The sequence below is a fragment of the Drosophila kikkawai genome, chromosome 3L (assembly GCF_030179895.1).
Source record: "Drosophila kikkawai strain 14028-0561.14 chromosome 3L, DkikHiC1v2, whole genome shotgun sequence".
NCBI classification, from domain to species: Eukaryota; Metazoa; Arthropoda; class Insecta; order Diptera; family Drosophilidae; genus Drosophila; species Drosophila kikkawai.
The window spans coordinates 4427139-4448818 of record NC_091730.1 but is presented as its reverse complement, the minus strand read 5'-3'; the positions used below and the strand labels follow the sequence as shown (position 1 = coordinate 4448818).

Sequence of the window (21680 nt, the reverse complement as noted above, 5' to 3'; positions counted from 1 at the left end):
GAGATTAACACCTCGGATTGATTGCCTCAGGTGTCCCTTTTGGGTTTTTTTTTAATTCCGTTTCTGGTTGTTTTGGTGATCATAATTTTTGTATTTACACGGAAGGAAATTAGGTAAAAGGTGGAATTTTATATACTTTATAAGGAAAAATTTTCAGGAAACATATTTTTATTCCAAAATTCTAAATTTCTTAAAAATTATTAAAGATATTTTAAGGCTCTCTTATAATCCATTAATTGTTTATTCAATTAATCTAAGAGAGACGGAGATTTATTTTATTTTATTTTTTTATTAACTCTACAAAATTGATAAAAATTATCTAAAAATATTTGGAGCCTCTCTCATTGTAAATTAAATTTTCATTTATTTAATTTTAAAATTATTTAAGGTTTCTGCTTATTTATTTAATTTTAATTTAGTTTTATAGAGTTCTTAAAAAATTCTAAAAAATCCAAAAAATATTATATATTTTCTCTCTCTGCTCTTTTTATTTACCAAAACCGGCAATCGATTTGTAAATCTCGTTATCACCTGCAGGAACTCTTCGTTACTTTAAGCCGTTTTCAAACACGGTCGGTTAACTCTTTTGAACTTGTTTCGAATGCACTTTTCACGCGTTCCTTTCCGCAGGGAAACTGTAGCGATCCTCTACATATTTTTCCTTCTTTTTTTTTCTCTCTTTAGTTTTTGGCTGGCAAATGTTTGCCAGGCTGTTTTCCTGTCCTCCGTCGCCGGTTGGGGTTTTTGTTTGCCTCAATTGTTTGACTCGCGCTTACTTGCGAAGCTCTGTGTCAATATTTGTGCACAACACTTTGCCAATGTGCCAAGTGTCGTCTTGTTTCGTTACGTTTCGTCTCGGTCCCAGCTGATGAGTGGCTTTCGTCACCAAGGCAACCCACCTGCGACACACTATCGTGATCGTGGCTTATGATGTACAGAGCTCTCTGATGGATAGTGGTGTCCATTGGATACTATAAATACGCATGAGTAACATCACATTCTAGGGAATATCGCTGTTTATCCTGGGTATTAATATGCGGCTAAAAGTCAACAATCGATTTTATGTACTGGAACTTATCGATGAGGTGAGGAGGAGTGTTGCCCTTTTTATACCCTTGATGGGTGTTATAATTTGAGCCAGAAGTTTGTTAAGAAGTGAAGGAGTCATTTCCGACCACATAACCTAATGTTCTATGAACTTAAACATTAAAAAACAGAAATTAATATTTTAAAAATAACCTACAGTTCTTAGAATAAAGAAAGAATTTATAATTTAATAAAGAATTTCTGTTTGTTATAAAAATCATTATAAAATACATCTACAAGACTTATAATACGATATTCCCGTTCTAAAATTTTATAAAATCATTAACTTAATCTTCCAAAAACTTTCCTATAACTCCCTTCCCATGCTTATCACCTAAAGTTTATGTTTTTATACCAAGAAACCTTCTAGTCTTACGTCCATTGATAAGTCTCTAGTTTCCTCCATGTCTAGCCTTACTCAACAAAGTTCTTTGGAGGAATACTTCCTTCCAAGCGAGAGATAAGAGCATTTCTAGACCTAAAGATATATGTACGAGTGGGACGTGAGTATGAAGAAACCTGAAGAAACCCAGGGCGACATTGGCGATTCCGGGGAAAAGGCATCGTAAAAGACAAGTGTTGTTGTGTGCTTGTTCCGCCTGTCACCATCAATAGCTGCACTAATTAGGCATGTGTTGTCAAATATTTACACACAGTCGCAAAAGTACAAAGCGCTATCCACCTCTCTCTGTGCCACAGTTTGAAGAGGGGGCGGAGCTTCTTCCGTTTTCCACTGATTTAGCAGATACCAAGAGATATGGCAGGGTGATTCCCACGACTCACAGCGATTATGACGAAAAACTTTCATATTTTATGGCTCAGAACGAAATTAGTTTACGATCGCTTACAGGGAATTAGCGAGCTAATTGTACAGATGATGACGATATTACGGAAAAGATCGATAACGCGATTTAAAACGTGACGTTCTTGCAAAATATCGGGTATGTGGGATAGATATCAGGTGATAACTACTCAATATTGATGTATAATTTTCTCTTATCAGTTATTAAAAGTCATAATTCAGTTGAGATGCAATAGAAAATATATTCCTGAACATTTATATAGCTCTGATTACTTCGATATACGATTAAAAACGATATATTTGTCAATAAATAATATAAAGATTTTATAAAGAATCTTATCTTTTATATAAGCTATAATTCTGTTGAGATATTATAATATATATATTTGTGAACACTTGATGAATGCGATTACTGCGATATATTATCTTAAAATTTTTCGATAAATAATATAAAGCTTTTATTATGCATCTTATCGGTGTTATTATAAGTTATAGCTCAGTTATAATATAATAAAGGTATTTATAAACGTTTATATCGCTTTGATTACATCGATAGATTATTTTAAAACTATAATATTTATCGATAATCATTACAAAGCCTCTATTATGCTTCAAAAACCCGTCCGTATGGGTACAGTAATGTGAGTAATGAAACTAATCAAGCACGTAGGCACTCGGTTATAGCCCCGGACTTTTGCAGCTCTGATTAATGGCCCTGAACCATTGTGCTTCAATCGTAAATAATTAAATATAGATAAAAATCGGATAACTCATATGTTGCGAGGTCTGTCAGCACGCGGCTGAGATTTATGCAAATTATATTAGGGGGACTAAACTTTGCAGTCGGCCGAGTGATTTGTCAAGAGAGCAGATTGTATACAAAATGTACGAAATAAATGCTATATGGCTGCACATATATGGTCTATCAATGCGAATAGGAAAATATTTGCATTTGCAAATCGCAATCAGACAAAGGCGGCCGCCTTCAAAGAGAGGAATCGTTGCTGAAATTTAACAAGAATTGCAGATACGAGGATACAAATAACCCGACTGTCTGTCTGTCTGTCTTTCGCCGTTCATCTGAGCCATAAAAAATCGTGGCAAATTAGATAGAAAACGGCCAAATAATAATGGGCCGATAAGATAATGATGCGAAATGTTCGTGTCCCTCGTTGACTTTCCATTTCGGAATGAGTTCAAGATTGGATCGAACTTTGAAACAAAACACTGAATGCCAATTACACACCGCCGCCGCCGCCGCCCAGACAATAACAGTTAAATAATAACTGGAGTAAGCCATGAAAACAGTTTGCCAAAATCTCATTAAGGCCCAGTGGGAGATCTTCTGCGAATGGATAGATCAACCGATCGATTCGATCGATCGATGGATCGATCGATTCCTATGCAAATCCCCCCATTGGTAATTTCGGTTTCCTCAATCACAATGACCAGACTTTAGTTTTCTAGTCTTTGCCATATTTCGGTTGCTGTTTTTTTTTTTTTACTTTTTATTTCATTTTGGGTTTTTGGCAATTCATGCAAATGAAAACGAAAACTGGCACACAAATAAACAAAACAAAAAATGCGCCAAAAATGGCACACAGCTCGGGCGGAGAGTAAAAAATAAAATCATTTATTTGCAGGCAATTTTGATTGATTCGCCGCCTGGCCAACTTGGAGGTCACACCAGGCCAAGAGAATCAATCACTCACAATTCAATGAATGCACAAACAGAACCTAGAGGAATTGTGGCCAAAAAAAGTCACAATTTTTGGTAAATGATTAGAAGGACAGGACAAAATCAGATTTAAACTGTAGCTAAGTATTTTTTAAAAATATTTCAAATAGAAAAAGAGTTTTCTACATTTTAAAATATTATTTAAAATAGATAAAGAATCTATATGTATCAGAAATACTCTTACTTTTTCCTCTATAATCTTTCCTTTGTCGCCATAAACTAAAATATCCATCAATCTTTTCTTGATATATTGAAATTCACCTTGGTTAGCCTTTCAATAGAATCCTTCCTAACGAATCATAACATTTCCTTAGCCTGATTTTATGGCACGTGAATGAACATTTATTGACCAGAGCAAACCCTTTTCCATCTTAAATTTTTGATAGATTGCCGAGCCTAAAATCGAAACACGTTTGAGTTCAGCGAATTATTGCGGAAACTAGTTTTGGCGAAATACTCAAAAGACATTTTTTATGGGCCTAAGCTCAAAAGAGGTGCTAAAACCTCTCAAGACCCCTGTTTTCCTCTATTTTTTTTTTTGCTAAAATAAAATAAAAAAACACACACAACATTGAAGCGCAATTCGTTTCAAGTTTGATTGGATCAAAAAAGCTCAGCAGATGACAGCGACACTTGGAATGAAATAAATTTATTTAAAGCTCGGCCCAAGCACTCATTTGATGCCGCATTAAGATCAATTATTTGATTATGAAACAAAATCTGCGTGAAATCTTCAAATAGTTTGACCCAAGCCCCGCCGCTTGAGCGAAAGATGTCAAGCTGTAAATTTCAATCTCGTAGCCAAGGTGAGAAATCAGGTAACAAAAAAACACACACAACACATTTGATCTCAGAGCGATGATAAAGCCATCATCGGATGGCGATCGTAAAAACCCTAAACAAAAGTTCAAACAAACATGACCGCTTGCAAATTTAAATCGAAATTGAAATGGAAATTGAAATCGAAATCGCATTTCGTAACAATAAAACGAGGCGCACATGCGCCTAAATTTATTTCAATTCACATTATTTGCTTACTTAACTTTTATCACTAACACCAGAGATTTCTATCGATCGGCGCTAATTGTCAGAGCATCGAAAGGTACACGAAATGGTTATAAGACAGCAAACAGGCGCCAGGCACCGAGGCACCAGCATTGAGATCTCTTCTTTTGACCCACTAATAGAGCCTGTCAATACAAATTTTGTTTTTTGGCCATTGAACTTTGCCTCAAGTCAAGTAGAGGGCAGCCCTTCCTGCTTTTTTTTTTTTGTATCCACAAATTAATTGCCCGCAAATCCTGTTCGACCGATCAGCAGCATTTATTCAACAGTTTTCATTTCAAATTTTTATTGATTCAACATGTTGCGCATGCCAGAGTCACCCCTCCGGGCTCGTTGCGCCCGAGCGCTTTTCCAGCTCTGATCGGAAATTGGTTTTGTAGGCCCAGAGAGTGTTTTTCAGGGCACTTCCTGTCCCTTCATTTCATTTCATGGAATTTTATTGGCTTTCATAGCTTCACTGCTCACCCTAGTGACAGTGGACAGATATTATGATTGCTTAGCGTGAAATTGTGAGAATATTTCCATCAATTAATGTTTTATTATGCATTTTTGGTGTGTTCGTGTGTGTCCTGTAGGATATTCAATATCCCATCGGCGGGATATACATACGTGTGATATGCAATAGCTGTGCGAATGGTTTTATGCAAATGAGATGCTAGCGGGGGTGGAAAATTCTATACGGGGGACTCCAGGGAAGTGCCAAAATGTGGTGGAAATGTGACTGGGATAATGTCATAGAAGTCGCTTGGGATAAAATAAACAAAGAACATAAGGGGAATAAATATATTTTAGGCTGGTTTTCATTTCCTTTTTTTTATCAGGGAAATAGGTTTCCTTGGGGAAAATCTCAAGGTAACAATTAAACTAATTTTTAAATGAAAACTACAGAGTTTACTTTAAGAAATTGTATAAAAATATATTTATAAAGCAGAAGCATTCTTTAATTCTTGATAAAAAATATTTTAAAATAGGATTCCTTGGAGGAAATCTTAAGGTAAAAATTAAACTAATTTTTTACATAGAAAGTGAAGAGTTTAAAATTTATAAAAATATATTCAAAATGCTTTAGGCATTCTTTTAATATAGATAAAATTATTTTAAAATAGTTTACTATCTTTCTTTATATAAAACACCAATATAAACACTCTCCAAATATTCCCTTAACTATAAATAAATCTAAAAAATTCTACCCATTTAACTAATTTAAAATCCCCTAATATTTTCATATAATACCACAATTTTTAGCCCCACAAACTCTATCCCAAAACCAAACTAAAAACCCAATTAAAGTCGCTTACAAAAAGCGATCACTCCTAGTGATCTATAGCAACTACTAAACCAAATCGCCTTTGAATTAGAAAATGGCGCGCCAGACGGGAACAGTAAATAACAACAACAACAATAACCGTATCAATAACAGTCAGTCAGTTTCGAGTGACTTGTCATTAGAATAAATAAGCTATATACTATATATAAGCATAGAGGCAAAGTCAACGGAGAAATACATTTAAAGGCAGCCAATAATGAAAATAGATACACACATCGATCGATCGATAGTCAACATCAGTCGGGGGGAGATATATATGTATGTAAACTGAAAAGCGAAAATAAAATAGTTAAGAGCTTGGAGGAAAAAAAAAAAAAACTGTCGCAAATTGCGGTCATTCGTCATGCGCACATGAGCAGAACGGCAGCAACAACAACTACAACTACACAGTGAAAAACGGTGGGCAAATGGCGTCGCGGTGCTCAAGGGGGGGGGAGTGCTGATGAGGGGTTAGCACACCCCTTCGAATGGGGGCTAGACAGAGATGGCTATGCTTTGTGTGTGTGAGAGCAGCCGAGCAGCGATGGGCAGCAGCGACATTTAGCGGCTTTTGTTTCTATTATTAAGCCTTGCTTTTGTTGTTGTTGTGGTTGTCTCAGAGTAACAACAAAATAAACAAATAAAAAATAGGAAAAAATAGCAAACAAAAAAAAAAACGTAAGCTCTTATTGTTGCTGTTTTAATTTTTTCCACACTCCACACGCATAAATATGAGCATGCTTAAAAAAAACAGGGGTGTTACTTTAAGGGGGGTTTGGAAATAAATAAGAAATTTATAGAATTTAAATTTAGAATTAATGTTTCCTTTTTTAATAATTAAGAAATATGACAAAAAAATTAATTATATATTTTTTTGAAAGAAATTTCTATGATAAGGTATGGTTTGGTTTCATTAGGATATGAAAATGAAATATAAAATATAACAAAGAAAAACACAAAATAAAAATTACTTATTAAATAAATTTCTAAGGGAAACCTAATAATAAAAACTAAAAATTTGTCTTTCTATCGTTTTTATTTACTAAAGATAAAAAATTAAAATTGGCCTTGTTTTAAAGACTGTTTCCTTTTTTCAATGTAAATGTGGTTTTATTTAAAATATTTTTTTTCATTTATCTTAGGGCAAAAAGTGAATCTAAAATGTAGCTCTTTTTATATATATTAAAAATCAATAAAAATACAATTAAATGACCTTTTTTGTATAACAACACTACCCCCTAATGACCCCCCTTTCAACACCCACCCCTGACCCCACACTCTCACAGCTTTTGCTGCTGTTTTTCTCTCCGCTTGACTTTATTTTTTTTGCTGCCGTGTTTCAAGCTTTGAAATGTGTTTTGATTTGCTGCGCTTGCGAGGCTTTAGGTTTTGCTCTGCCGACTGCTGGTTGGACGCTTCCAGCGGGTGTTTTTTTTTTTTTTTTCTATTTTGTTATTAGCTTAGAGCTGCGAGGGGGTGGTGGCCCCTTGGGAAAGCAGGGGGGCTGTCTCAACATGGCGACGCTGACTTTTGCTGCTTAATGGTGCTTAACAGCGGTGGCGAGCGGACTGCGTGACTCTGCGCAAGTCCCGCTAAACGGGAAGTATATAGTATATATTGGTGTCTATATAGCATAGCAATATGTAGTATGTATCTCTGTGGGGGCTGTACATAGGAAGGCAATTGCACTGGCCATGGGAGAGAGCGGAAAATGTGGGATTTGCTAAACGCCATTTTGCGGAGATGGAAATTAAATGGGTTTCAGATGGAAAAAATATAATTAATATATATAGGAAAAAGGTGTTTGAAAGGTAGAGAATTTAGATCTAAAATATATATTTAATATATATGAAAAAGATGTTTAAAATGTAGAGCTTTTAGATTTAAAATATAATTTTAATAAATACAAAAAGCTTAAAACAAAAATGTACTACAATTTATAAGGAAAATAATAAAAATAAGTATTATTTTTTATACATTACTAAATTAAATCCCTAATAAATCAGGAAAAAAATTATTAAAAATAGTTGTAAATAGTTAAACGATTTTATTAAAATTTTAAAATATATTTAAAATATTATCCTTATTTTCTATACTGCAAAAATATTTCAAGACATAATTTCAAACACTATTTAAAATGTTTTTTCCCTTCTGCATCCCCAACTCTTTAATATAACATTTCGTATTCCGATTTTCCATACACATTCATAATATATTTCCCCTTGTCCCCCCCCTTTCATATCTCATCCAACTCTAAAGCCCACAAACCATTCCCATATCATTTTCATTCAGCAATTTGTCGACCATTAGTCTGAACTTCTCTCTCCAAAAAAAAAGAGACCCGAAAAACAACTCCCGCCGAGTATCTTTTCCCACCTTTCCCTGCCCCGTCCAGACATACATATCGTTCCATTGTTTGGACTCTTGGCCGTTGTTATGATGGCTATTAACGCTATTATTATGAAAATTTTCAGCATCATTGATTTTTGTTACCGATTTTCTAATTTAACCAAATTATTGTTTATTCCCTCGTCGCCTGCCCGTTGATTTATTTCATTTTTTTGGGGAGTTTTGTTTCAACTTTTGTCTGCCTTCCCCCTAATATCTACTTGGGATTCGAGTTTTCTGTTAACTGGTTGCGTAAATATCTCTTGGCCTCAATGAAATGCCTACACACACACACACACACCCAGCGACTCATAGATACGAAGACTTTTTCCTCAATGAAATGCCGAAAATTAGCATAATCTTGGGCTGCCTTTCTCGCTGGGCTTACACTGGTTAACAAAGAAAATATTTGGGAAATTTAAAAAGGAATTTATTATATTTTAAAATATTATTTGCTTGATTTTAAGAAAGAGTTCTAGAATTTTAATAGATTTTTTTCGTAGTTCTTAAATATCTTTTCTCTCTTGAAGAGTAAAAGTTTGACCTGTAGTACAGTGCTATCTCTTAAGGCGGCACACGCAGTGGAAAAATAAAAGCGAAACCTGTTCGCTTTTTAAACGAAAATCTTGTCGGACATGATGTTACCCTCAGGTGGAGTGAATGCTGAGTGCGGGATGGGGGATGGGAATGGGGCCTCCATGGGTTATTTGTTTGTTGGTGTCAAAGCTGTCACATATATTTTATGCAGCAGCGACAGGCGGTACGGGGGCAGTCGGTTCAAGGGGTCACCAGTGAGCCCCCCACACGCATCCCATCCCCCCCCCCTGCACATGCAGCATATAGCATACAGCATACAGCATACAGCATACAGCATTTTAATTTCCCAGTTGTGGGTAATTGCCTGGCCCGTCCCCTTGGGCCATCATGCCGCATTTGTCCCGGCGAGAGAGCTATGATTTCTTACCCAGCGTTTTCTGCCGGTCGTGATTGCATTTGGCGGGCAGTTCAGCCGGCGAAGGGGTAATGTCCCAACCAGCCAGCCAGCCAGCCAGGCACTCAGACATATGTTAGCCTTATAATTTATGCCCCTGTATTTTGTACGATTTTTGTTTATTAATTGTGCAAGCCGATCGTCAAAATATTTGTGCCCTGAAGCTTGTGTTACAATGGTTTATTTGTTTTTAAAAACACTCACTAGGGAGGCTGAGCGGATATAAGATATAAGATATCAATAAATATATCGGGGTTTGGTTATAAATTATATTTTCTTTAGTTTTATATATTTATCATCATTAATTTCTGTATAAAAATAGCTAAATTTCCTTTTAAATCAACCTTAATCGATACTTAATATCTCTGTTTATCGATAATTGCCTTCTGCCATCCCTAACTTCCTTCTCTCTCGCTTGCCTTCCCGCTGGCTGGCAATTTATTTAATTACATAGAACGCTTCGGATTGCCCAAGGTTGCCGATAATTTATATGTCACAGTTAAATTAAATGCATTTAACACGAGAATTAAGCAAAATAAAGCGGCAGTGAATTTCTTGTTTTGTTTATATTCCTCTGCTGCTTAATTAAACTCATTTGGGTGGATCGTTAAAATAAATCAAATTGGAAGGAAGGGCGGAAGGATGCTGTGGCGGGGGTAATAAGTGAAATTAGCTAAATGAGCCATAAACAAAAGCTTTGTTTATAAATCTCTGCTGAAAATGAAAGTACATTCAGGGGAGATTGTAGATTAGAGGTTAATAAAAATTAAATTAAACTCTGAAGAATAATAAACTAAAAAATCTTAAACTCTAATTCAAGTTCTTTAGCTACTTTTCCCACTCCCCAAACCCTGTCATATTTGCACTCAAAACTCAACTCCATCACTCTAAAACGCTCTCTATCTTGCCTAATTAAATGCCGCAAAATAAATGCTTAATTGGACAGATAGACTTTTGAATGAGCAGCTGATATAACCGATTGCTGTAACAGAAATCAAGAAAAATGTTAAACAGTAGCCGGCCGACTGGCATTTGGAGCCAAGGAGACCCCAAAAAAACTTGCCACACAATCTGCATACGAAGTGGCACACACATATATAGTTGATATTTGAATGCTAGTCAACCGAAATAGATATGTGCCAAAAGATTTTGACAGGCCAACTATCAATTCATATCGTTAATGTGGCAAACTTCTCTCTGGGATCGCCGGCTAATTGAAATGTCGATAAGGCAAACGTTTTGACAGACTGACAGCTGCCCAAAAAAAAGTCCAAAAAACTCAGTCTTCGAGTCTTGAAATGTCATTTGGTTAGCCCAAGAAGAAGTTACTACTGTGGCTGCTGCTGCTTGGCCCACATTGCGTATACGCCACGTTGACTCATTGTCTTCTAAGCACAATGTCTCTCTGGCAATTTGACCCAGTTTTCTTGGGACCACAATAAGAACCCAGACAACATGACTCACTGCCACTCCAGTTTTGGATGTCCCAGCTGCTGGGAGCTCCTTTGAAGCTTTTGCGAAATTTATGCGCACAATATGCGAAATTTATTGTAATGACAATCGCTTAGTGCATAATTCGTTGCCCGCCCCCTTTGAGAGTACACTTTTTTTGAGCAGGAAGCGGGCAATCATTGTGGCTTGTTTTGTTGTTTGTTTGGCTTTATTTTTTTTTTGGGTTTCTGGATGGATGCAGCTGCTCCAATTGACGCCCACCTGCACAGGGAGGAGCAGGCTTAGCCTGACGTCAAAGTGGGCTGAGATGTGCATAAATCAAAGTGGGAATTAAGTGTCCAGGTTTAAGGAGTATAGAGAAACATATGCATATTTCTATGGATTTTTTATATTTTAATAAAAAATGAATTTTGGAAGTTTTAAAAATATTTAAATTGTTATTTTAAATATTTATATAATTATTTAAATATTTTTATTTAAGGAGTATAGAGTAACAGATGCATATTCCCTTAGATTGTATTTATTTTAATAAAAGAATTCATTTTTTAAATATTTAAATTGTTTTTAAAAATATTAAAATATCTACTTAAAATATTTATATATTTATTTTAATATTTTATTAACTTCAACTGATTTAACTTAATATTTTTATACAAAACAACCCTGTCTGAATCCTTCATTACGCAGGTGTCAGCCTCTGTTTTGCTTTCATTTTCATTGAACAATGTGCATCATTAACGCAAAATGCCATTGTGGCTGCTTTTTTTTTTCTTTATTTTTTGCAACTCGTTAACAAAAGCGCAAATATTTTAAGCTTAAATTTTGTGTTGTGTGTTGTGTTGTTTGTTATTTTTACAACAAATACCCCGAGAGTCTTAATGAAGTGCGATTCAGATTCGGCAAATGCAGCAGCAGCAGCAGCAGCGGCGCAAGTATTAAGTTTATTTTTGTGGTCGTGCCAAATGAGGAAGTTGAAATGTTTCGGCAAGTGGGGTATCCCTCTGCCCCTCCTCGGAATTCCCCTCCCCAAAAGTCCAGCGAAATCATCTGGGACTCACGTGCGGCGACTAAAGTTGAAGCTGGAAATTTTTTCTGACTTTTGTGGGCTGGTCTCCTGACCATTTTTGGGCCTTTTTAGGCTCTTGCATTGATTAACGCATTTCTTTGGCTGTCCAGCAGGCATTGTGCTCGTGTGTTTTTCGATTTCTGGAGTATATAGTTTGTGGTATAGACCCGATCCTAACCATTGTCGTGGCTTCTGGTTTTGGCAAGTGATTTATGCCGCCGCTGGGGCAGCTGAACGAACGTCTGACACATTGCGGCGACACATTTGTAGCTAATAAGTTTAGTGGCATAATGAATGGCATTTGAAAAGGTCCATTGAATCGCCAATTGAGAATATATATGTGGTGTATATGGTGTTTCAGCTGGGGATTGCTATTGCACAGCTTTTTCCAATGAATCATGGCAAAAGAAAAACTGGGTCAGGAATTTGCGGAAAAGCAGGGAAATTAATATATAAAACCAGGCTTTCTCCTAGTCCATAAATAATAATCATAAAATTATTATTGTAATTTTATTTTAATTTTTAGTATATAATAAAAAAAAGGAATTACATTTCCTCATAATATTATTAACCCCTTTATTTTATTGTAATTTTTATTTCATTTTTATTCTATAATTAAATGAAGGTTTCAATTTCCTCTTAAAATTTTTAATTCCTTAATAAAAAAGTTGTTCATGTTTTTAATAACCATTTAATTCTAGTTATTAATCGTTAAATAAAGTGCTAGTAACTGGCTGTCATAAGCTTTATGGGTGCTTTAATTTAATTGAATTTTATTAATAATTGTTTTATTGATTGCTTGTAATTTAGAGTCTTGAAATCAGACCAATGTCATTTTTAATCATACAAAAAAACCTTCAATAAATCTTGGGAAAATCTGAAAAATATAAATCTTGATGAACTTTATTATAAAGACAATATTTTTTTTAATTTTTTAAATTAATTAACTTTATATTTGTTTTAAATATTTTTTTACAAATATTCATTCACTTATTTACTACCAAATATAATTGCTAATTAACTCTAAACAAATAGTTGCTATTATTTTTCTTCGTTTTAAATTTCCTGTAATTTTATCATCATTACCACCACTTCTTCACCTTCGTTTTGCTTTAAGCACTTAAAAAGCGAACAGAAAAAAAATATATACACAATGTCCGACATTGCGAGTTAATTTTTGTTGTCTTCGTTTTTTTTTGTTTTTTTAAGACAAGCGCACGCGTCGAAGGCAGCACACGCCAATGCCAACGGCGCAGGCACAAAGGTGTTAAAAGGGCACCCAAAGGACAAGGGAACGGCGGCGGGGTTAAGGTGGTTAATAACCCGAGCGCTAATGAAAGGAAAATAAAACGGAATGACGTCAAACACAGAGATAGTATTTTATATAAAGATGAACTCTGGCTGAGGGTTTAAGGTCCATTGGATCCTTAAACTGATATATGATGGGGGCGAGACTTAACTAAATTTATGATGACGATGATGACCTAATATTTTGAGGTGGCAGCTGATGAACTATTTGCAGCTGCCCCTATTAACGATGACCGGGCAGCATTTCTGATTTTTTTTTTAATGGACTTTTGAGAAATTGAAAATAGAGACCGCGAGATAAACGCTTCATGCTTTTCTTTTAACACCTTTTCGAGAGATTTGTGCCGTTCTTGTTGTTGTTTACCCAGGCACTTAGCGCCTCTTTTACGATTAGAAAAAAATAGAAAAAAGAAGTAGAGAAGATATAGAGGAAGGGCAGGGCGGGTGGGGAGTGAACCTCATTTAATTATGTAAACGACACGAGCGTGGCTCGAGTAGAAGATACGAGACCCATTTATGTCAAATTGACACCTTGTGTGTCCGTGTCCCCCGAACAGCACTTTCCCCTCTACCTTTACACAGAGGAAAAATGTTGAAAGATATTAAAAGGAAATTGGAAGTTAATTTAAGGTAATATTAAGGGTTTTTTGAGAGTTTTCTGGCCTTATTAACAGAAAGAAACAAATATTTTTTAACTATTCAAACTAAAAATATTAAAAATGACATAATTACAAGCTGTGAATTAAAAAAAAACATTTATTTCTAGTTGGAAATTTTAAATGTAAATAATTTTTTTTATTTTTGCAATTATTTTGTCCTTTTTATGAGAATTTTCTGGCTTTATTTATTGAGAGAAACAATATTTGATAATAAAACAAAAAATATATAATTATAATTTATAATATTTTTTATAATTTTATCGTAGTTCTAGATTTTGTTTTTAAATTTCTTCCAAATATTTTACCCTTTTTTATATTCAATTAAATTTTTTGCTGTGCATTTTAAGCCTTCATGATTTTCCCAAATTCCACTCTTTCCGCTCTTCGTTTTTCCCTTAGCCTTTAATACACTTTAAATATTTATGAGCCCCGTCTTGTGCTCTTTTACCTAATTGATGAGCTCGCCTCAGATAAAGGTGTTAAAGTTGGAGCTGGTATCTCTTGCAGCTGCCAAAGCAAAGGCCAACTCCCAATAGCCAAACTCCAAATAACCAAATATAAATAACTAAAAAAAAGAGGCTAGGGAGACGCATCCAGCTGTGCCGACAAATTGTGGCTGGCGACAAGCAAATAAACAGAATCAAAACCCGCACTGCATGAGCTGCACAGCAGCATCAGCAGCAGCATCCCCTTCTCCTGGCTTGCGTGTAAATGATTCTCGCCATCTCCGGCACATGTCCATGTAAAGAGCTGGCCACAGGTAGCAGGTAGCTGCCAGAGTTGTCAATACCTACACGCCTGCGAGCCACAAGCAGGGAGTCTAGACCTGAACAAGAGGGGAGTCTCAGCCTCTTAGGCCTTCCTTCAAGTCTTAAAATTACCTTAAAATTTGTGCTTCTATATCCCCACAGGGCATTACCCATTCGATGCAAATCAATCCTCTAAGCAAATGCAAAGTGCTTGCCTTGTAAGCCCCTCAAATGGACACACAAAATGCAATTCCCAGAAATTGACTCCAAATCGCGCAGAGAGAGACACACAGTCACAGTCCCCTGGTGACATTTAGCTCGACGGGAAATCGGGTTTGGGCCAGGGAGTTGGCCATTTCACAATGTGGGAAATAGCAAACGAAACGATGCAAAACGCATGTCGAGCATGGGCTGCACTTGTCGTGGCTAAGAGCGATCCAACTACTGTTCCAAATTTGATTTGCCATGCTGATATTTTGGTCAGAGGAAAAAAGACCAAAAGGAAAAATGCGGAAAACATATTTGGCATAGTTCGAAATCGATCTCTCTCTCTCTCTCTTTCTCTGTGTCTCTCTCCCTCGTTGTTGGCCAAGATTTATGGGCGGTTGGTCCAATAAAATAATTGCCAGCGATTTTTTATGCAAATCGCTTTTCGCCGCTGAGTCAGGGCCAAAACAAACCGTCTGGCTATATATTATATAGGCTAAAATTAAGCTATTTTTATGATCTTCTGGACTTGAGACTGAGTTTAATAGTTTAGCAGCGTTTAGCTTTTATGGGACTCTCCAGTTTGAGGGTTATTTTCACATTGATTTTGTACGGCCAAAACGAAAGACTCAGGCCACGAACTTGTTCTGGCCGCACACAACGCCTTTCCACCCATGAATGTGTCAAGTCAAGTCTAACCGCTTCCTGCCTTAATGGAAACTTTCACTTGAAAACACTGGCATTAGCGGTCGTTTCATTAAACAAATTTCAGGAAATATATATAAATTTTTTTATTTTTTTCCTTTTATTTTGCACTCAATTGAAGTCTGCCCTGGGGGCCAGAGTGGCGATTGGCGATTGGATTTCGAACAATAAGCCAAGTCGAATCCATAGATTATTTAATGTTTTTTTCTTATATAGTGCTAACCTCTTCCGAATTTCTTTCATTTGGGGCTTCTTTCTCTTTTTTTTTTATACTTTTTTTGTGGTGTCTTGGCCTAGCAATTACTTCTGCTTATCCCTCGGATACATCTGGCCAGCCAGCCAGCAGCAGCCATTGTTAATAAGCGTGTTGGCCTTATCACAAAAAGCATACTTTCATTGTCTTTAGGTGGGTGTGTGAGTTTTTCGAGGGGAATTACAGCAGATGAAACGATATTCGGCACGTGCCGTTAATGAAGTTCAAGTTGCTTTAGAAAGCTCACAGGGAGAAACAAGAAATATGGCTTGTAAATACCCCACAACCTTTTATTCATATTTTCATATTACAGCACCAATTATATACAAATCTTGACCATCAGAATCTCCAAATGTGTGGGACACAAAGCTCACAGATATCTCTTATACTTTTTATAACCCAATTCTTGTCGAACCATTTAGGCATTTAATTTATTATCTCCCGCAGTTGAAAATGCCTTTTGTTATTGATATGATTTGGACCCATTTCTTACGAGTTTTATGGAGCAACTTTTATGCGCAGCTGTCAAGAGCCGCGAAGACCGAACGCAAAATGGCCAATTTTATGGCTCAATATCGGCTCAATGGAGAGTCAAGCTGGGGCTCAGCAAATGCCTGAATTAATAATAGTAAAAATATCAAATAAACAGTTGGCAATTTGACATCTTTTTTATATAGTTATTTTTGGCATATTGATGGCTGTTAATAGATAGAGTCAAATTGAAAAGAAATGTCAGATGAATGAACGAATGGCTCCCGAGGCTCTCGAGCGACTCGATTCGACTCGACTTAAGGTTTTTAAAATGCAAAGCGGCTGCCAAAGCTGGGTAGAAGCGAGTATAATGGAACATAAAATTTATTAATTTTTATAGGCATTATTTGTGTTGTATTTGTGTGTAAGTTGTGTGTATATTTCTTTTTCATTTCCCTGTTTGTCACCGAGAGTTTCTCACAACAGCAGCAGCAGCAGCAGCAAGTGCCAAATTTGGTCTGGGGTTCTTGACCACGCACCAGTGTGTGCGCGCGCTTTATTTTGCATATTTTGTTCGATTTTAAATGAAGTCACGTTGCACTCGTAAAGTTGATATTTATGTTTGTCATTATTTTTTATGCTTTCTGCTTGTTTTCCTCTATTTTGTTGTTCATTTTTTTCATATAAATATTGTCGCTTTGCTGTGTGTTGTGTGTCTTGTTTGCGGTGCCCCAAGTACATGTGTTGCTACAACAATGTCTTGTTTTCCTTTTTGTGGTGGTGGCGTTAAACAATAGTTAACAACTTTATTTGTGTGCTTATATGCACTTAACGCTCTTGGCCATTAAGGCAGCAACTCCTCACGTTTCGGCTGCCATTCACCTGAGAATGAGAAATGCCAAAGCGGCATGCCACAGAGCTTTTTTCTGCACCTAATGAAGCTGCAGTTGCAGTTGGAGTTTGCTGTTGCTGTCGAGGTTGCAATGTTGCAGGTTGCACGTTGCACGGCAGAAGCCGCCACCAGTCATCGCCAGCGTCTGTCAGTCCACATAAAAGTCAGAGATGGCTATGAAAAATCACCAAAACGAATCGCTAAACAGCCGCAAAATGCACTCGAAACGGGGCATGCCGAATTCGAGACGCAGAAAAATCCACACTCAAATTATTCGGTGAAAATGCAGCCTTTGTTTCTGGCTTTTCAAATTGCCGACAAAGTTGGTTAAAGGGAAAGTGGAACGGGAGAATGAATTACAAACTTAATTGATTATTTTTTAAGGGGAATATTGAAAATTTCAAATTCAATTTAATAAAATGGCAAGGCTTTAGCTTCACAAATTAAATAATAAATTACCAATTATATTTTCTAAAACTTCTTGTTTTGTTTTTTTTAATTAATTAATAATTTATGAAGGTTCTGTCAATAAATCATAATTTTAGGCACCTCAAAATAAACCCACAATGACACCTCTCTAAAAACGATTACCCCAGCAATTGACCCTTTTAATAATTATATTATTATAATTTTTAAGCGAGTGAATAAATCATACCTCTGCATTGCATATGAATCACAGACAGCCCCAACTGCAGTTTTACAGCTTAAACATTAGACCCAATTCATCAACACTCTAAATGGGTCAAATCAATAAACAAAAACATAAAATATCCACAGACAAATGGTTAAAAAACTCCCATTTCAACTCCCCTAAACAATTTATGCAAATTTTTATACGTACATAATGCCCATTTATTGACTCTCTGCCGTCAGAAGCGATCACTGACAACGGCATTTTGAGCAACAACAAATTAAAAAGAATCATAAATAAATAAAAATAACTTGGCGTGCCAGTCTGCGGCTCAAAAAGAAATTGAAGTTATAAGTACCTGGACATAATTTCACCAGCAAAAACCCAAAGGGACCCAAAAGAAGTGTCCAAAAGAACAACAGGTTCATAATTGAAATTCATGTTTTGTGGTTCTTGTCGCTGTCAAAGAGTTACCGTTCGCAGTCTCGGTCTCAGTTCTCGGTTGCCCCAAAGTCCAATCGAAGCGAAATGGTGGGGAGACCTAAGCCTAAGCCACTTAAAGATTCCGCAAGCCTGCCAAGGCAACGCTCTACGCATTCTTATGAGGTCATTTGCGTGGGGAGCCCACTAAATGCTCCATCAGAACCTTTGCCAAGTGGAAAACTTGAAAACTTGGTTCGTGGAAAGCCACACAGTGGTTACAGAAGTTATAGTTTTCACATAAATTAATATATAGCAAGAAAAAGAAATATATAAAAAGCTTAAAATAATATAAAAATTAACAATTATTCTACAAAAAACATCTCTTTTAATTTTTTTATAATTTTTAAAAAATTACAGAAGCCAAAGTTATCATATAAAATAAAATAAAATTTATATTTAGCCTTGAAAAAATAAGAAAAACTCTAAAAAATATACATATTTTAATAAATAATCTAAGAAATACATAAAAAATATAAAAAAATACATATTCTAATAAGTAATCTATAGTAAATTATTCCTTCCTCTATTAAAAACTAAAATTACAAGCTATAAAATAGATTTTAGCTATTTGGGCCACCATGCTCTGCACATTACTCATACGACCCGTAAGGAAACACACAAAAATACGCTACAAAAATCTATTAAAATTATCACACGCCATGTTGACCTCAGCGGCGAGCAAACATTACTCAAAAAATACAAAAAAATAAACCCAAAAAAATAACCCCAAAAGAGAAAAAAGAAGTAGGTACCATTTGTGTGGGTCTGGACGAAAAGTCTATAGCCCCGAAAAAAAAAGAAAATAAAGCGACCGCAGCCAATAAAATGAAAAATGCTGGCGCAAAAATATTGCAGCTAAAATAATTTGCCACGCTCGTAAATTTTCAGCTCATAAAACAGAAACGAGGCAACACACATTTGCTCGGGGGAGTGACTCAGTGTCGAGCATTTCTCGAATTGAGTCAGATTTTCGTTTTCGGTTTTTTAGCTAGGTTTATGGCTAAGGCCTTTGCTGATCGACAGTTTGTTTGATATATGGGCCCTTGGCCCCATCATTTGCATGTGAAAGGCAGCGAGAGAGGCCTGGGACTGGACTCTCGGGGCTTTGGTTTTGAGTTTTTTGGGGTTCATAAAAAAATTTCACTAATTTGCCAAATGATTATTATGTTTGCCTAAACAACGTTAAGTGTTGCCATAAATTAACTGTTCACTAAAAACAAAAGCCAATCAAAACAAAAGAATCTCGAGATACAAGTAACAGAACAAACCAAAAATAAACTAAAGCTTAAGAAAATTCTATAAAATAGCAAAGGAAAGGAAGTGAGGTTGATGTGTAAATCATCTACGGAATTAGCAATTCGTAGGCCTCAAAAACTCTTTTTTAGCATGACAAAAGCATTCGTTTTTAGCGTATTTCTATTTGTTCTCATTTGCTCAGGGAAAAAAATATACAAAAATGTATACAAATTCCAGTCGCACTCAAAACGAAAGACTTAGACAACGAACTTGCATTGGCTCTCGAAAAGCGCATGAGCATTAAGATCCCGTCGAAGCTGGAGCTCCGTGGGTAATAAAAATAAAAATCAAAATCGAAATAAAAATAAAAAATCAGACGACAAATCTACAGACAACAACAAACAAATTTCAGAGCCAAGCAAAACGAAATTGAAGCAAAGAATGCAATAAAAAACAAAAGCCAGAGAGAAGAGAAATGAACGTAAAGATAAGTGGCAACGCGGTGGGGATTTGATTCCAGATTGCGCTCAAGTGGCAGCCGAAAGTGTTGCAGGGCGATAAAAGTTTAATCAAAATTTATGGGAGGGAAGCGGGGCAGTTAGAGCTCGACCAGGTTCGAGTTGGAGAGGTAGAGGAAGGTATCCAGCTCACTACTTTTGCTTAAAATAACACCCAGAAAAATTAGATAACAGTTTTATTATAATTTCAATTTAATTTTTAAGTATTGTAATTAATTAGGAAAAAAGAATAATCCTAGCATTTCATTAAAAATATATTTAAAATATTAAAAAGCTTTTAAAAAAATAGTTATTAGAGTTTAGGTAATTTTTATATTATATTTATTAATTATTTAACCTTAAGTCTTGTATAGAAACCTTTTTTTAAATATAATATCTCAAAAAATCTTAGATCTTCAATTTTTCTCTGTGCATCTTTATCTCAAAGCTCATTGATTTTTCTCTTCCTTTTTACAGTCCCCGGAGCTGGACTATCGGCACGAGCTGATGGGACGTCTGCATAAAATCGAGCCCGCTGATGTTGAGCTGGAGGTTCTGGCAGCCGCTGCTGCTGCAGCCAACAACAACAACAACTCCAGCAGCAATAACAACAACAATAGCAGCAACAGCAGCAGCAACAACAGCAACGGCAGCCAGACACCCACCAGCAACAATAACAACAACAACAGCCTAACAGCCAGCCATCAACAGCATCAGTTCCACCATCACCTGCACCACCATCACTCGCATTCGCATCAGCATCACCACCAGCACCACCACCTGCACCAACAGCAGCAGCACCACCATGCCCACAGCCTGCAGAGCGGCGAAAGTGGAGGAACTGCCGCAGCAACGGCGGTAGAGCCATGGCATCCGCATCCCCATTACCCCGGCGACCAGCAGCAGCAGCTTCAGCCTGCCGGCTCACCCAACTCCAACTCAAACTCTGCGTACGGCTGCGCTCCGCTTTACGATGGAGCGCCCTACGAAGTGGCTCTGGCCTATGGAGCGGCCAGTGGAGCCACGACTGCCGGAAGCAGTGACAAGGAGTATCTGTATGGTGAGTTTTAGGGAGGAATTCCTTTTTAAAATTTAAATTAATTAAAAAGAAATGTTAGTGGAATTTTAAGGTATTTCGTTGTGCTATGGTGTGGTGTGTGGGCTCCATTTGGGCCCACAAAATTACACGCATGGTGAAATCTCACAAGTCAATAGTAAAATATAGAGAAACACCCAGCAATGGCAAGCTTGTTTGAGGTCCGGTGCCGAAATGTGAAATCTGAGACCCCAAGAAAATAATAAATAAAAAGATGTAGACAAGCGGGAGACGCTGGCTTAAGCCAAGAAATATGTTTTGGGGAATCGACGAACAAGGAATGAGCTGTAAGAAATGATATTAAAAATAAATAGAAAAAAAATAGAGAAGAAATTTGGAAATTTGGAAATTTAAAAAAAATCAAATAGCTGCAGGTTCATGCCTGTTAAAAATCGCTTAGAAAAATAATCGTAAAAATACTATTTATTCTCTGCTAAATATCACCAATTTAAAGGTTAGATCTTCCTTTAAAAGTTTATAAAAATATTCATAATAAAACTATAAATATTGTCTAGCAACCATCTCTAGATTAAAGCCCCATCTGTATACCAAATAGTATCTATTTCTTATTGTTAGATCTTCCTCTAAAAATAGTCAAA

At 36.2% G+C, this 21680-nt stretch overlaps 2 protein-coding genes across 5 annotated transcripts in view; one reads left to right on the top strand and one right to left on the bottom strand.

The window, feature by feature from the left end:
• Positions 1–21680, bottom strand: part of LOC138928324 (uncharacterized) — a 59948-nt gene that overhangs the window by 25778 nt on the left and 12490 nt on the right. The gene's annotated exons all lie outside the window — the stretch shown is intronic.
• dar1 (dendritic arbor reduction 1) overlaps positions 1–21680 on the top strand; it is a 33160-nt gene that overhangs the window by 2246 nt on the left and 9234 nt on the right. Inside the window, exon 2 of the mRNA XM_017174324.2 lies at positions 20463–21045. Within this exon, the coding sequence (XP_017029813.1) occupies positions 20463–21045 (583 nt within the window). The remainder of the gene's footprint in view (positions 1–20462; positions 21046–21680) is intronic.